The sequence below is a fragment of the Drosophila mojavensis genome, unplaced genomic scaffold (genome assembly GCF_018153725.1).
Source record: "Drosophila mojavensis isolate 15081-1352.22 unplaced genomic scaffold, ASM1815372v1 contig_82, whole genome shotgun sequence".
NCBI lineage: Eukaryota > Metazoa > Arthropoda > Insecta > Diptera > Drosophilidae > Drosophila > Drosophila mojavensis.
Window position 1 is genome coordinate 216,367 of NW_025318908.1, and position 13,436 is coordinate 229,802.

The following is a 13,436-nucleotide window of genomic DNA, read 5'->3' on the forward strand; positions in this document are numbered from 1 at the left end:
ATCACTTATCCCATTGAAAATGGGAAATCAGGGTATAAAGGTTTTGTTAAATGTATGTAACAAGCAGAAGAATACGTGGCCGAGTCGATTATAATTTTATACCCTGAACCCATTTTCAATGGAAAATCAGGGTATAATGGTTTTGTTAAATGTATGTAACAGGCAGAAGGAGGCGTGCAGACCCCATAAAATATATATATTCTTGATCAGTGCGACGAGCTGAGTCGATTTGGCGCTGTCCGTCCATCTGGCCGTATGTATGAACGCGTCGATTTCAGAAGATATAAGAGCTAGAGACTTAAATTTTTTTAAATGACCTTATATACAGAGCGGATATCGATTTTATCACCAAAACACGATAACTCATCCCGTTATTTTGTTATCGATAAAAAACCGTCTCGAAAACCAGCTATAAAATTATATCTCCTACATCTTTAAAGCTAGTCTCCAAATTTTAAATGTATACTTATATGCATTTCATACCATTTATGCGTGGGTGCTTGTATGTGTATGTGTTTGTGTGTGTGCGTGTTTCTTGTGTAAGCAGAAATACGCAAACAATTATTGAAATAGCTATTGCTCGAAGGGTTCAGGGAATCTCGTAGTCGAGCATTCTCGACTAGAGCTTTCTTACTTGTTTTTGTGTGTGTTTGTGTATATCACGTGCATGCATACGTGCCTGTGGATGCATGTGTGCATAAAATTGGTCCAGAATGATTTCCAATCAGTTCATTGCAGGTTTCAGAGGATCTTGTAATAAAGCAATCTAAACTAGAGCTTCCTTACTTGTTTTTATATGATCATTCGATAGTAACCAAATCTATAACAAGTAAAAAGGCTCCAGTCGAGACTCCTCGACTGCTACGCTCAAAAAATGTGAAAATTACAGGGTATTTTTCGATATATCAAGCCCCCAAAGAGGCGTAAATATTATTTTTGAGTCATCGATAGAGGAGGTAGTAACTTAACTTAACTATCCAAATTTGAAGCTTCAAGCTGTTATGCTTTATGATATATAAACTTTTGCGGTATGCCACGCTCCCTATGGGTGGACATATATCTGTCGAAGCTCTTCCATCTTGGGTGGTCAGCCCGAGTATATATTCAAAAGTTGAGGTCTCTAACATCAATAATGTCCAAAATATAGCAAATTTGCTATACGATTTGCCACGCGGTTCTAAATTCCAAATTTCAGCGTTCTAGCTCTTCAACTAATATGATTTCTCGTATATCGGAAAATGCATCTTTCCATTTGCCATGCCCCTAATGGCCGGATCGGGAAAATTTTAACACTTTGTAGACGAACGGACAGCAAGACGGACATTGCACAAAACCAATATACTAATTCACTTTCGTGAATGAGTATAAAAATTACATATTTTAGAACCATAAAGCGGGTATCCCGAACATGTTCGCCGAGTTTACCTACAAACTATGCGAACATTTTCACAAACATTTTTGCGAACATCATTTAAAAAAAAAAATTTTGCATTGTGAACATGCTAGCTGAAGAAACAAAATCGTGTCTTTAAGCCTTAAGGGCAATACACTTTATTCAAAACAAAAGAAGGAACCTGACTTTGCTATTCTTTATTTTTTGAAAGTTCGCGCCTGTACGAAGCACGCAAGAGAATTTATTTCCGTTTTGACATCAATTGTGGCGTTTTCTTCGACCTCCTTATATTTTAATATTATGTCCCGAGATTTATTGCGCTACTTTTTGACTGTCCCAAATATTTCTAGAAATGATGTTCGTGTGAATCGAATCCATTGTATAAAAAAGCAATTCTAAAATAATAGAATATTTTTCAGCTAATTGTTTCTGGGTTTAGCTTATTTTGGTTTATTTTTGTCCTAAATGTTCATACGAACACTGCTATCCACATTAGAATATTTGACGAACACAACATTTTCGTGTAACAAATTGGAGTGTGGATGCCCCGCTAAATCTGATATATTATTATGAAAAACTATAAAATCAAAACAAACCTCCATTAGTTTTTATAAATTATTATGCTTTTTATTTACGCGTGCACAATTCATTTAAAGTTCTTTACAATTTTTTATTTACAAAATGCTGGGCGCATTCAATGATAACTATCAACGCACGGGGTTTTTGTATTCGCAAATGATGCAGGCCCGTATCTAGAGGCTCGTTGCACGATTCCAGTTATTAATGGTTATTGTTACTATTGGGGCCCGCCACTTGTTTTACAATTATTGAAGTGCTTACAGTTTACATACATATAGTATACGTTAACACTTTGAAAGAAACTTGTACAAATAATTCAGCAATTAAAGGTGAGGAGTCAATTAATAAAAAAAAAAAAAAAAACAAACGAATCAATATTTTGGAATGCCACAAATTGCACTGCGCAGATACGGTTAAACATTTTTTTTTTTACAATAGAGAAAAAATACATTACATACACATATATTAAAACTAAGGCTAATGCGGTTTCGTATCAAGTAGTTAGAGATTAAATGAGATTAATTTGCTCACCTAAACTAATACACAGATATTGTTCAAGTGCATGACCTACAACTTGGGTTAAGCTCTCCTCTTTGCATCATCTATAATCTATCATCTACACCCGACAGGTGCAGTCGGGTTTGTTAATACTGCGTTGTCTTGTTTGTAGATTACGCAGCGCAGCTCCGCCATACTGAATGCCGCTACCAATACGTTCAGGGTCCAATTCTCCCGTCTCTATCTTGGCCAATATTGTCTTTGAACACTTTAGAAATGCCTCCTCCACATTCTCACCTGTCTTGGCGCTCGTCTCCAGGAATATAAGCTCTGAAATATACAAATCATTTATTAGTATTGATTCATGGTTAGTCATGATTAACAAACCATTTTCCTGCGCAAATGTGCTCGCCTCTAGGAAAGTGACATCACGTGCCTCCTCCAGATCCTTCTTGTTGCCCACTAGTAATATAACTATGTTTGGACTGGCCAGTGTGCGAGCATCGTTTAACCAATTAGTCAAGGCATTGAACGAATCCCGCGACGTGCTATCATACACCAAAAGAGCGCCAGCGGCGCCACGATAATACGAACGGGTTACTGAACGGAATCGTTCTTGCCCAGCTGTATCCCATATTTGAAGCTTCACCGATTTCCCACCCACATTAACAATCCTCGATCCAAACTCAACGCCAATCGTATGGGAGCTGTCGTCTTTAACTTGATAGATAAGGAAAACATACATAACATGTATATAAACTGTAATCACGTAAATTTAACACTTGTTTACAGGATTTAGGCGCATGTGTAGCACTATGCATTTTCATACAAATTTAATAAAAAATTGGGATTCACATCGATATATTGGTAAAATAATGTATGCTATATATATTCATCGTTATAAATATATATATATATATATATATATATATATATATATATATATATATATATATATATATATATATATATATATATGTATAACGATGAACTTAAGTGTTAATCAATTAGCGTTTTCTCTGTCTATTTACCACCCAGTCTTCCCAATCATCAACTTACATTTACTTTCGATGAAATGATGCAAGAGACAACTTTTGCCGCTGCCCGCGCTGCCGATTATGAGAAATTTAAACAGGTAATCTGCAAGCAAACAAATTTAGTTACTAATTAATGCTAGATAATGCTATAAGCAATACAAACCGTATGTTTCAGACATGTTATTTATTTTTGCGTCGTTATTTCTTTGTTGCTGTGCTTGTGTTTAGCCTTTACAACTGCGCGGTTTTTAGTCTTGAATTACGCCTGCAGTGTTGCTGTAAGAGGTCAGAAATTGAAAATTGATCTCTTTAAAAATGATTGCATTGTTTTTAACTAGAAAGTGTTATTGTTCACCTGCTGTACAACCACATGCATATAAACATACATATATAAATATGCACACATGAAAGTGACTCATGAACTGCATTTGAGCTGAACTTGTTAGTTCTTGATTTAGTTCAGGGGCCAAAGTATTTTACCTCTTTAAAAGAACTGTCTGCTTAATATTTTAACTTTAGAGTTAGAAGTATATGATTTTTCTTTTCACGGACTCAAGTAAATGATCATTATATTATTACATCCATTTATTATTAATACAGTTTTCGCTTGATAAATTTATTATATTTTATTTTATATTATTTCATTTCCTACGTATCCTTTTTCTCTTCTGTATAATTTTGGTAACAATTGATAGGATCTTTTGCTGTGTAAGCCGAATATGCTGTCTTGCTACGTTCAAAATTCTGAAAATACAAAAATTTACAGTGATCACTGGAATTCTCAGCTGATAACATCTCAAATTGGGATAGCTTACTTTAATATCACCGGTTATCAATATCCACAAGTAAATAAATACGGCTGGCATCAAGCTAGTGAGCACAACCAGTTCAAATTGATTTAGCTCACCAAAAATAGCAATATTCATTTTAATAAAGTAATAATTTAATATAAAATGAATTACAATGCAAATGCAAAACTGCAAACGATGACAAATTGTTGATATTCACGTAGTCCACTTGAAAGGGTTGCCAATGTTTTCATCTTTTGAAAGATCCTAATATATGGAAAAAAGTAACTAATATCAATAACATAGTGCTAGTATTTTTAGATTTTAAACACGTTTTTTCTGTATTTGCATTTTGATAGGGCTTCTACTATTTAATTTGGGTTTAATTCGAATAAGAATTTTTGATTAGGAAAGTGAAAAAAGTATTTTGATTGGCCAGGGATACCGCACAAGAGTCTTCTTCGTGGCTCTTTGTATTTGATATTTTTTAGTGCATTGTATTACGGTCTTACAGCAGTAATCGGTGGATATTTATTAGCTACAAAGACTTATTTAAATCGAAAAAAATGGCTTTCCGTATACCTTTTGGCAAGAAACACGCTGAAATCGCATCATCCTTGTAAGTATCAATAATGTTTAAACAATGTTAATGCATTTATATTAAACAGGAAAGAGAGAACATGCAACCACATTGCATAACCAATAATCATCAAATCAGACAATTCTAACATTAATAATGTTACCATTTATATTTTTAGCGTACGGTCTGGCGCAGGTTTCGGTGGTGCCGCTGGCTTGGCCTTGCTCTATTACACCGACTGGAAGCTGGTGCTGCAATACATGCCCATCTACGGTTCCAAGTTCGACAAGAGCGATTAAGCCAGACGTAGACGATGTTTAAACTCTAGTTGAAATATGTTTAAATATTGGTGAATAAAATAAGTTCAATTCGATGTTTGAAGTTTGTTATCCTTTCCATATTGCCAGACAATATGATTTATTATTTCCGCATATATTAATATACATATGTGTAAGTACAAGTATTATGCATAACAATGGTTACGTTCGGACTTCTTGTAGATTTCAAATTGAAGTTGGTTCATTGATTCGTTAATTTATATTTCGATTTCACTATCTAGTTAAAGTTTTAGTGCCTTAAGTACATTACTTAATCTAGTTCGATTAAAAAATCGTGTAAAAACTACATATTCGAGCATTTGTGTTCGAAGTAAAGTACTAACTATTCTTTTTCGAAAAGAGAAATTGTTAAACATTTGTGGAAGCACGAATCGACCGGCGATTAATTTCGAAAGAACAAAAGTTGAGGAATGTAAACTAGGTTAAATATCCGGTTCCACAAAGGAAGCGGGAAATAAACCAGTTTTATGTGTGCGAGCATGTGTCCCTTTATACCATCCGTTCTTTTGCTTACGCTGTACGTAAATGATATCACCTGGCCGCAATTCCAGTTCAATTTCACTATTCGGCGGATAGGGCACAATGCACCGAAAGCGACTGCAAAAAATATTGAGTTATACAGTATAGAGCTTATATCAAATGAAAATCGATGATCAACTCACCTCTCTTGCGTACAGTAGACCGACTTTGTCGTAGCACTAGCCTTGATGGCGGCTTCTGTTATAATGTTGCTATTAGCGTTTAGATTGCTGTTGATGTTGCTATTGCTGGCACTTAGTAAATGACCTGCGTCTAGGCTCTGACTCTTGCGGTGATTGGGCGTTAAAATCATGTTGGCATGCAGCTGTGTTTGTGTATGGCTTGAAGGTGGAGGTGACGACGCGGCATTGTACATGCTGCGGAACGTAGCCGCATCCAAGGATTGTCTAGCACTGCCATGAGAAAAATCAGAGCGTTAGCTGTGTTCTACTGTTATATTATATTACTCAAAAACTAACCAGAGTAACTGCGGGCGATCCTTGTTGCTTTTGATACGCTGAGAGCCGTATGAGCCGTTCCTATTATCTTGATAGAGTTGGGCAGCATTTGAAGGAGTTGCTGAAGATGCTCCAGTGGTTTCTTTCAGTTGCTCACTTTGCTGCAGCTGACTGGGACATGAGCCAGATCTGAAATGAAAATACATTAGCTATGCAGCTTTGTTTAGAGTTGAAGTTTGCACGAACCTCACGTGCACTGGATGTAAGGGCGCGGCTTGGACCACATTTTCAGCTGCTGTGGTGCTTGAGTCCTTGTTCGCCAATTGCTGTTGCTTCGGCTGTAGTGAAGCACCTGGTGATTTGGAGCGGGTCTTCATATGAGTCAAACGGCGCATAAGACCCACAGCGCCAGAGCTGCTGCCCACACTGTCCGCCCTGCTTTCAGTGTGGCCACCGGACTTTCGGCTAAATAACGCCTCGACGGGCTTAGTCCAGACGGAGCTGCTGGTAGTTGTTTGAGACTCTTGTTTGTGATGTTGCTGACGCGGCGGTAAATCTGGCGGATGGATAGGCAGCATATTGCTGAGACGCACATCCAGCGTTTGGGCTGGTGTACTCATATCCGTCGAGGGTGGCACATATTTCCACTGATGCATCAGCTGCTGTTGATCGCGTGTGCGCAATGGTGTCAGGTAGTTGCCCGGGAACACTCCTGTAATATCTAGCCAGTTTTTTCCCTTGAACCAGCCATCGACACATCGTTCAGTAACTATGTAAACGCAGCCCTTTTTCAGTTCTAGCTCATCGGCATGTCGCGGCTTGTAGGCAAATAATGCGAGATATCCCCAAGGTAGCGTAGGCTGCATTTGTTGTTGATGCATCTGAGTCTTAAGCACTCGCGACGTTTGCGACGGCTGCATTATGACTGCTGTGGAAGTGGATGTGGCTGTGGCTGCCTGTGAGCCGACCTCCAACCGATTGAGCTCATGGGGCAAGCTCAGTATCTCAGCTGAATGTCGATTCGTCTGCAATAAACTAAGTGGCGCTGGTTGCAGCAAAGCATTCAACGAGTGACGCTTCTCCTTGGCTCCCTTGTCACGATAACGCACCGATCCACCTCCAGCTACAGACAGAGCCGCAGCTGCAGTCACAGCTGCTGCATGTTGTGGGGTATTGGGAAGCGATTGATGGTTAGGACTGCAGTTGTTCGAGCTGCTGGTAGAGCTTGAATTGCTGCTACTGTTGTTGATGGAGGAATAGCTGTTGGAAGACCCAGTGCTGGAATCATTCGTGATGTGGGTGGGATCGATAAGTGGCACAGGCGGTAGAGCGCGTTGCTGCATTAGTTGTGCCTGTGCCTGTGGTAACGGATTTGTGGCGCCGCTATCCAATAGCTTCTTTGCAGCTGCATTTAGCTCAACGAAGGCTATGGGAAATATGCCAATCGTTTGTCCAATGCGACCCTCTGCCCAATTGTGATCGACGCGTCGAAGCACATGAATCACGGTGCTCTTTTTAAACTCCAAGCAGCCCTCCTCATCGCTGGGGCCCATTTTAAAATCGTACATGGCGATGCACTGCGGCATGGGCAACGCGACAACTACTTTGACGTAATTAATGGGAAATGTGCCCTCTTGCCCGTTGGCCTGGCCCACAAACCAGTTGTTGTCGATGCGCTTCTTCAGCAAAATTAAGTCTCCCTTCTTAAATTTCAGATCGTTCACTTCACCACTCAGGAAATCAAAAAGCGCGTAAGCGTGCGGCAACAGAAATCGTCGCGGTTTTTGGCGAGTTGCTTGATGTTGTTCCGGTTGCGAGCGTGGTTGTTGTTGTTGCTGTTGGTCTTGGTAGCGCTGCTGCTGTTGCTTCTGTTGCAGTTGTTGTTGCGTGGGCTGAGCTTCTTGCTGCAGTTGTATTTTGTTTGGCAACTCTTCGATTTTAGTGTCATTTTTGCCAGCATTTTGCTTCATACCTATATTGAGCAACAAGTAAGAAATAAAGTATTAGCTACGTGGCTGCCCACACACATGGAGCACTCACCTTCTAAGATTCTCATTAGTAAAACATTTGGCGGCAGATCATCGATGCGGCAATTCACCAAGACACGGCATTCTGGACATCGCAGCTTCTGCTGACTGGCGACAATGTCCTGTAGGAAAATCAAAATTAATGAATATAGCGCAAAAATAACATCAACACACTCATCACTCACCAGTAAGCATTTGCGACAGAAGGTGTGTTGGCATGGCAAAACTTTGGAGGTGGTGTCCAAACGTTCCAAACACACAGAACACTCCAATAAGTCATTTAATGTGTGTTCATCCATTTAATTTTATTTAATATGTATTATTTTGCATAATTAATACTAAAGTCCCTTGCCGTCACTCTTCCCTTCACTTCAATAATCTCAAGGATGGTCACAATTTGAATTTCGTGCAGAGCAACATTCCAAGCACACACAATTACACACATATACACCGCGCACACGTACCCAGTGGAGAAGTGGAGCTTGTTAAATACATACAAAGATACAACGAAATTATTTAGTTTTTAAAACTCCACTATAGTCTAATTTATAATTTGTACACTACATTTTCATTGTTTTATTTTTTAATAAACTAAATGTGTGGATTTCTTAAATTATTAATATAAAAATGCAGCCAGCGTGCAGCTCGTGGCCATCATCGAAATGTACAACTACAACTACAAATATGCATACATGGATACAAACCTGCTTACCTCTGAGCTACAGTTCGACACATACAAATAGAAGCACTTGAAAATTGTGTTGAAAGTGGGACTTTCGTAATATTTTTCAATACAAGGTATTATATGCTGAGTATATAGTAATCTAACTTTTAGCAATCATATTCAATATTTTTAATCATTTTCCATTGAACATAGTATATTCAACATAGTTTTAAATGTTGATAATGTTACTGTTATGTTCGGTGGTGTAAAAAAAAACAGAGTGCCCAGATCGATTTAAAGAAAATTCTACTATAAAATTTCTGAAGACGGAGCACACTTTCTGTGCAAGTATGGTTAGTGGTATTATTTTATTAAAGGCCATAATAATTCGCGGAACATTTTGGAACGGGGTTCTACTATTGGTATTTTGTTTTCTTACTTTAATGGATTATCTTATTGAAACCTTAAATAAATATCGATAAGGTCCATATTTAAAATATCGATATTGTGCTTAGATAAAAATATCCCTCTCAACTTGAGAGTCTCAACCTAACCTCCCTTTTACGAACAGAACGTGTTTGTTTTGATACGTGCGTGCTGTAAGAACAGCCGCTAAATCGTACTTGAGCGCGTAAATAAAATATAATTACGATGCCGAAAGTGCGCAGCACTCCGGGCAAGCCCCGGACACAGGGCTTTAACCATTCCAACCATTCTATGAATCCGGAGCGACCAACAAGTGGCCTTAAAGGTGTAGCCCACCCACGTACCAAGGGCACGATTAAGCGGTTGCAGATGTATCGTAATTTCAAGGCCAAACGCGATCGTACTGGAAAAATTATTACCCCAGCACCATTTCAGGTAATATTCATATGTAGGCATTGAAGATGCTTAAGATAATCGAGTTTTGTTCCGTCCTCAGGGTCGTCTGCCCGCTGGAACAATGGCTAGAGTGGAGCCAACACCGAAATGGTTCAGCAACTCGCGTGTCATTTCGCAAACAGCGTTACAAAAGTTTCAGGATGAGATTGGCAAGGCAGTCAAAGACCCATATCAGGTCATTATGAAACCCTCGCAATTGCCCGTGACGCTGCTGAACGAAGCGTCGAAGTATCAACGAGTTCATTTGCTAGAGACGGAGAGCTTTGACAGCGTATTTGGTCCAAAAAAACAACGCAAACGTGTCAGTTTAAAAGCGCGAGATCTCGAGGATTTGAGTCGTGCTGCCGATGTGCAGGCCAATCAGTATGATTCCACCAAAGATGTGGATCTCATACGCGAAGATACTGGTGAAAAGAAGGCTGTGCGAGATTGGGTATTCGGGGCAGGTCAAAGCAAACGTATTTGGAATGAATTGCATAAGGTTGTGGACGCTTCGGATGTGCTTCTGCAGGTTCTCGATGCCCGCGATCCTATGGGTACACGTTCCAAGTATATTGAGGAGTTCCTACGCAAGGAGAAACCGCACAAACACCTCTTCTTTATCTTAAACAAAGTAGATCTGGTGCCTGTGTGGGTGACACAGCGATGGGTGGCAATCCTTAGTGCCGAATATCCTACAATAGCTTTTCATGCGTCCATGCAGCATCCTTTCGGCAAAGGTAAGTCTTGCGTAAGTAGTCCTCAGCTTGGTCTCAAAATACTTACAAATACTCTTTGACAGGTGCACTGATCAATTTGTTCCGGCAATTAGGTAAACTGCACATGGATAAGAAGCAGATCAGTGTTGGTTTTATTGGCTACCCAAATGTAGGAAAATCTTCTGTTATTAATGCATTGCGTTCCAAAAAGGTTTGTAATGTAGCTCCTATCGCGGGTGAGACCAAGGTTTGGCAATACATAACGCTAATGAAGCGAATATTTCTGATTGATTGCCCCGGTGTGGTTTATCCGTCTGCCGAAACGGACACGGAGAAGGTGCTAAAAGGTGTAGTTCGCGTGGAACTCGTCACCAATCCGGAAGATTATGTAGACACAGTTTTAAAACGTGTGCGCAAAGAGTATATTGCAAAGAACTATAAAATCGAAAGCTGGACATCATCCACACACTTCCTCGAGCAACTGGCCAAGAAAACTGGTAAACTATTAAAGGGTGGTGAGCCGGATATCACAGTCACCGCACGCATGGTGCTCAATGATTGGCAGCGTGGCAAGTTGCCCTTTTATGTGCCACCGGAGGGCTTTGCCATACCCAAATCACAGGAGGGCACATCCCCTGAGCAGGCCACTCCTGAAGAGACCGCTGTTAAGGACGATGAAGATGCCAAATCGGAGGCACCTACGTTTGTGAGCGAATCCGTAAAGAAGGCACGTGAGTTCAAGCAGATACAAGACTTTCGTAAGATTCGTGTGGGTCTGGAGTACGAGGAGCAGGACGAGCGCGAGCTGGACCACATTGATCTGGAGCTTTTAGAGCAGCAGAAGGCAGAACGAGCGGCACGGAAAAAGGCGCGTCTGGTCAATCCAGAGCAGGAGGACGATTCTAGTGATGGCGCCAGTGATTTCTATTCAGAGGACGAATACAATGAAGAGCTGCAGCGCGTGGTGCACAAGAAAGCAAAGGCCAAAAAGACCCAACAACTAGCTATCACATCATCCGGTAAATTCCGTATTGCCAAGGTCCAGCCAGGGGATTCGGATGAGCAGAATGAAAGCGACGACGATGGTCCATCCAGCGCTAAGGTGCCACGACTCAATGCCAAACAGAAACGGGCGCTGGAACGCAGCCAGAAACGCAAGAAAATTGGCAGCAATTTCTATGAGACGACGAATGTGAAAAATCGCAATCGCAACAAAAAAAAGGACACGTAGCCATTTTTTTCTATCGCTAGTTTATTATAATTCACTGCAGCAAAACATAATTAAGAATCCACCATAAGTTGTTGCCCCAAAATACAAAAGAAACTTATTCACTCGGCGCATTGTTTCTTTTTGATGACCTTGCGTCCACATAGGTCGGCCAGGCTACTCTTATCGTGGTCATGCTCTTCTGTGTCACTGCTACCATCCGAATCGCTAGACTCCGTGTAGGAACCAATGCCAGGCAATATGGCAATACACTTTAAGCTGCCCACATCGTGCTTGCTTGATTGTGGGGAAACAGCTGTCGATGCCGTTTTTTTTGTGGGCGTGGTCTGCTCTGTTTTTGTAGCCTTGCTGCTGCTTGTGGGCAACTCCCCATTTTTGCGCTTGATGCCCTGTCCAAGTAGGGACTTTTGTGTATTGCGCAGTGTGGTCGGAGCGCCAACGGATTTGGCGGTAGTTTTTAGTTCCGCTTGAAGCTTCTGTTGTGATAAACAATATTGATTATTATTAGAAAAATGTAATTCGTGGCAAGTCCCTCCACCTTGTCTACGCTCTCTTCCTGAAGTTTCTCAACACGATTTCGAAAGTCCCTCAGTTCCAGTTCCTCATCATGCATTTGTTGACGCTCAGCATTCATTTTGTGAGCATCGACCAGCTCCAGGAACTGCACTTCATCATCGTCCAAGCCGCGAATCAAGTTCTCTATGTATAGACATTTGCAATAACTTATGCGTTCAATATATAATTTCTTGAGCATACTCAATTTGTGGGCTTCCTCGAATTCCATATCCTTTTTTGTTTTCTGCTCTTTCAAGCGATCATACAGGGAGCGACCGTCATATGGTTCCTCTGGTCTCTCCAACGGATCCTCGGGCTGGCGTACACGTTCCCATTCTTCCTGACGACGCTGTCGGGCTTCCGCTGCCTCGGATTCAGTAACAAACCCGGAACTCATTTTAATGCAAAACAAAGTAGTTAATATGGAAAATGTGTCGAAGATGTTGATTTGTCGTGAACAGTGTTGAAAAGCGTTGTTTATTTTAATCAATTGAAAAATATCGATAGCGTCGTAGATAAGTGTGCGCGCACATTACAGTTTTTCAAATGTATAACGGTGTAAGTCTTTATTTCAACCGCGATTTGCGATTCATTTGCGCAATTTGATTGTAAATAGCTTTTTGAGCCTTGCTCATTTGGCGCCACTTTTTACTAGCCATCTGAACTACTGTTGTGACTTTTATATTCACCACGCCACGTGATTTCAGATTTTCACGAAATTTCGCGAGAAATAAAAAATACGGATTTATTAGTAAATTTCCTGATATATCGCACATTTTTATATACTTCTCTATCAACTATTTGTTACAACTATAAATTTATCAACTCCTAGCTAATTATGTATCTTTTTACATTTGATAGAACAGTCAAAGCTAAGCAGACTTACATATAGTAAGAAAAACGTGAGATTAATGACCTAAGCACATGTGCACATATATGTTCATATGTACATTCAAATGCGTTCCATCGTTTTCCAATTCTATAAATGGAATAGTAATTGAAAGTGAATAAAATATGAAATGTCACAATTGCCTGTTCATAAGCAGAAATGTTTTATTTGGAACTGTTCAATAAGGCGAGGACTAGTTGCTGTAAAGAATTTCTCCGGGAGATGTGATATGTAATCTTACGGGATAGTAGGCAATACGCGCAACACTCCCCGTTAGTCTTAACAGGGTTTCCCAAAATTTAT

General features: G+C 40.1%; 7 protein-coding genes across 10 annotated transcripts; 2 read left to right on the top strand and 5 right to left on the bottom strand.

The window, feature by feature from the left end:
• Positions 1-1,994: 1,994 nt before the first annotated feature.
• LOC6581097 (ras-related protein Rab-4B) lies at positions 1,995-3,762 on the bottom strand. The gene is made up of 4 exons (XM_032729714.2): positions 3,671-3,762; positions 3,530-3,610; positions 2,858-3,190; positions 1,995-2,800 (listed from the first exon to the last, which is right to left on the bottom strand). The coding sequence occupies exons 1-4, from the start codon at positions 3,684-3,686 to the stop codon at positions 2,589-2,591; spliced, it is 642 nt and encodes a 213-aa protein (XP_032585605.1). The 5' UTR covers positions 3,687-3,762; the 3' UTR covers positions 1,995-2,588.
• Positions 3,717-4,697, bottom strand: LOC26527149. The gene is made up of 3 exons (XM_015164604.3): positions 4,323-4,697; positions 3,988-4,251; positions 3,717-3,783 (listed from the first exon to the last, which is right to left on the bottom strand). The coding sequence occupies exons 1-2, from the start codon at positions 4,431-4,433 to the stop codon at positions 4,156-4,158; spliced, it is 207 nt and encodes a 68-aa protein (XP_015020090.1). The 5' UTR covers positions 4,434-4,697; the 3' UTR covers positions 3,717-3,783; positions 3,988-4,155.
• Positions 4,698-4,783: 86 nt separating this feature from the next.
• LOC6581098 lies at positions 4,784-5,248 on the top strand. Its single transcript, XM_002006820.4, has 2 exons — positions 4,784-4,914; positions 5,054-5,248. The coding sequence occupies exons 1-2, from the start codon at positions 4,862-4,864 to the stop codon at positions 5,172-5,174; spliced, it is 174 nt and encodes a 57-aa protein (XP_002006856.1). The 5' UTR covers positions 4,784-4,861; the 3' UTR covers positions 5,175-5,248.
• Positions 5,249-5,250: 2 nt separating this feature from the next.
• LOC6581099 (E3 ubiquitin-protein ligase SH3RF1) lies at positions 5,251-9,114 on the bottom strand. 4 transcript variants are annotated; one of them, XM_044011359.1, is made up of 7 exons: positions 8,930-9,114; positions 8,403-8,698; positions 8,231-8,339; positions 6,437-8,162; positions 6,212-6,379; positions 5,876-6,145; positions 5,251-5,810 (listed from the first exon to the last, which is right to left on the bottom strand). In XM_044011359.1, the coding sequence occupies exons 2-7, from the start codon at positions 8,514-8,516 to the stop codon at positions 5,636-5,638; spliced, it is 2,562 nt and encodes an 853-aa protein (XP_043867294.1). In that variant the 5' UTR covers positions 8,517-8,698; positions 8,930-9,114; the 3' UTR covers positions 5,251-5,635. The 4 variants fall into 4 exon arrangements, with proteins under 4 accessions (XP_043867294.1, XP_043867293.1, XP_043867295.1 ...); XM_044011358.1 differs by having other exon boundaries at positions 8,922-9,114; XM_044011360.1 differs by lacking the exon at positions 8,930-9,114 and adding an exon at positions 8,782-8,888.
• Positions 9,115-9,422: 308 nt separating this feature from the next.
• Positions 9,423-11,793, top strand: LOC6581100 (nucleolar GTP-binding protein 2). Its single transcript, XM_002006822.4, has 3 exons — positions 9,423-9,742; positions 9,804-10,482; positions 10,545-11,793. The coding sequence occupies exons 1-3, from the start codon at positions 9,533-9,535 to the stop codon at positions 11,690-11,692; spliced, it is 2,037 nt and encodes a 678-aa protein (XP_002006858.1). The 5' UTR covers positions 9,423-9,532; the 3' UTR covers positions 11,693-11,793.
• On the bottom strand, positions 11,635-12,746 carry LOC6581101 (PSME3-interacting protein). The gene is made up of 3 exons (XM_002006823.4): positions 12,446-12,746; positions 12,228-12,388; positions 11,635-12,165 (listed from the first exon to the last, which is right to left on the bottom strand). Exons 1-3 carry the CDS (start codon positions 12,639-12,641, stop codon positions 11,791-11,793), a joined length of 732 nt encoding a protein of 243 aa, XP_002006859.1. The 5' UTR covers positions 12,642-12,746; the 3' UTR covers positions 11,635-11,790.
• Positions 12,747-12,779: 33 nt separating this feature from the next.
• On the bottom strand, positions 12,780-13,136 carry LOC122757817. Its single transcript, XM_044011363.1, has one exon. It carries the CDS (start codon positions 13,018-13,020, stop codon positions 12,811-12,813), a length of 210 nt encoding a protein of 69 aa, XP_043867298.1. The 5' UTR covers positions 13,021-13,136; the 3' UTR covers positions 12,780-12,810.
• Positions 13,137-13,436: the final 300 nt, after the last annotated feature.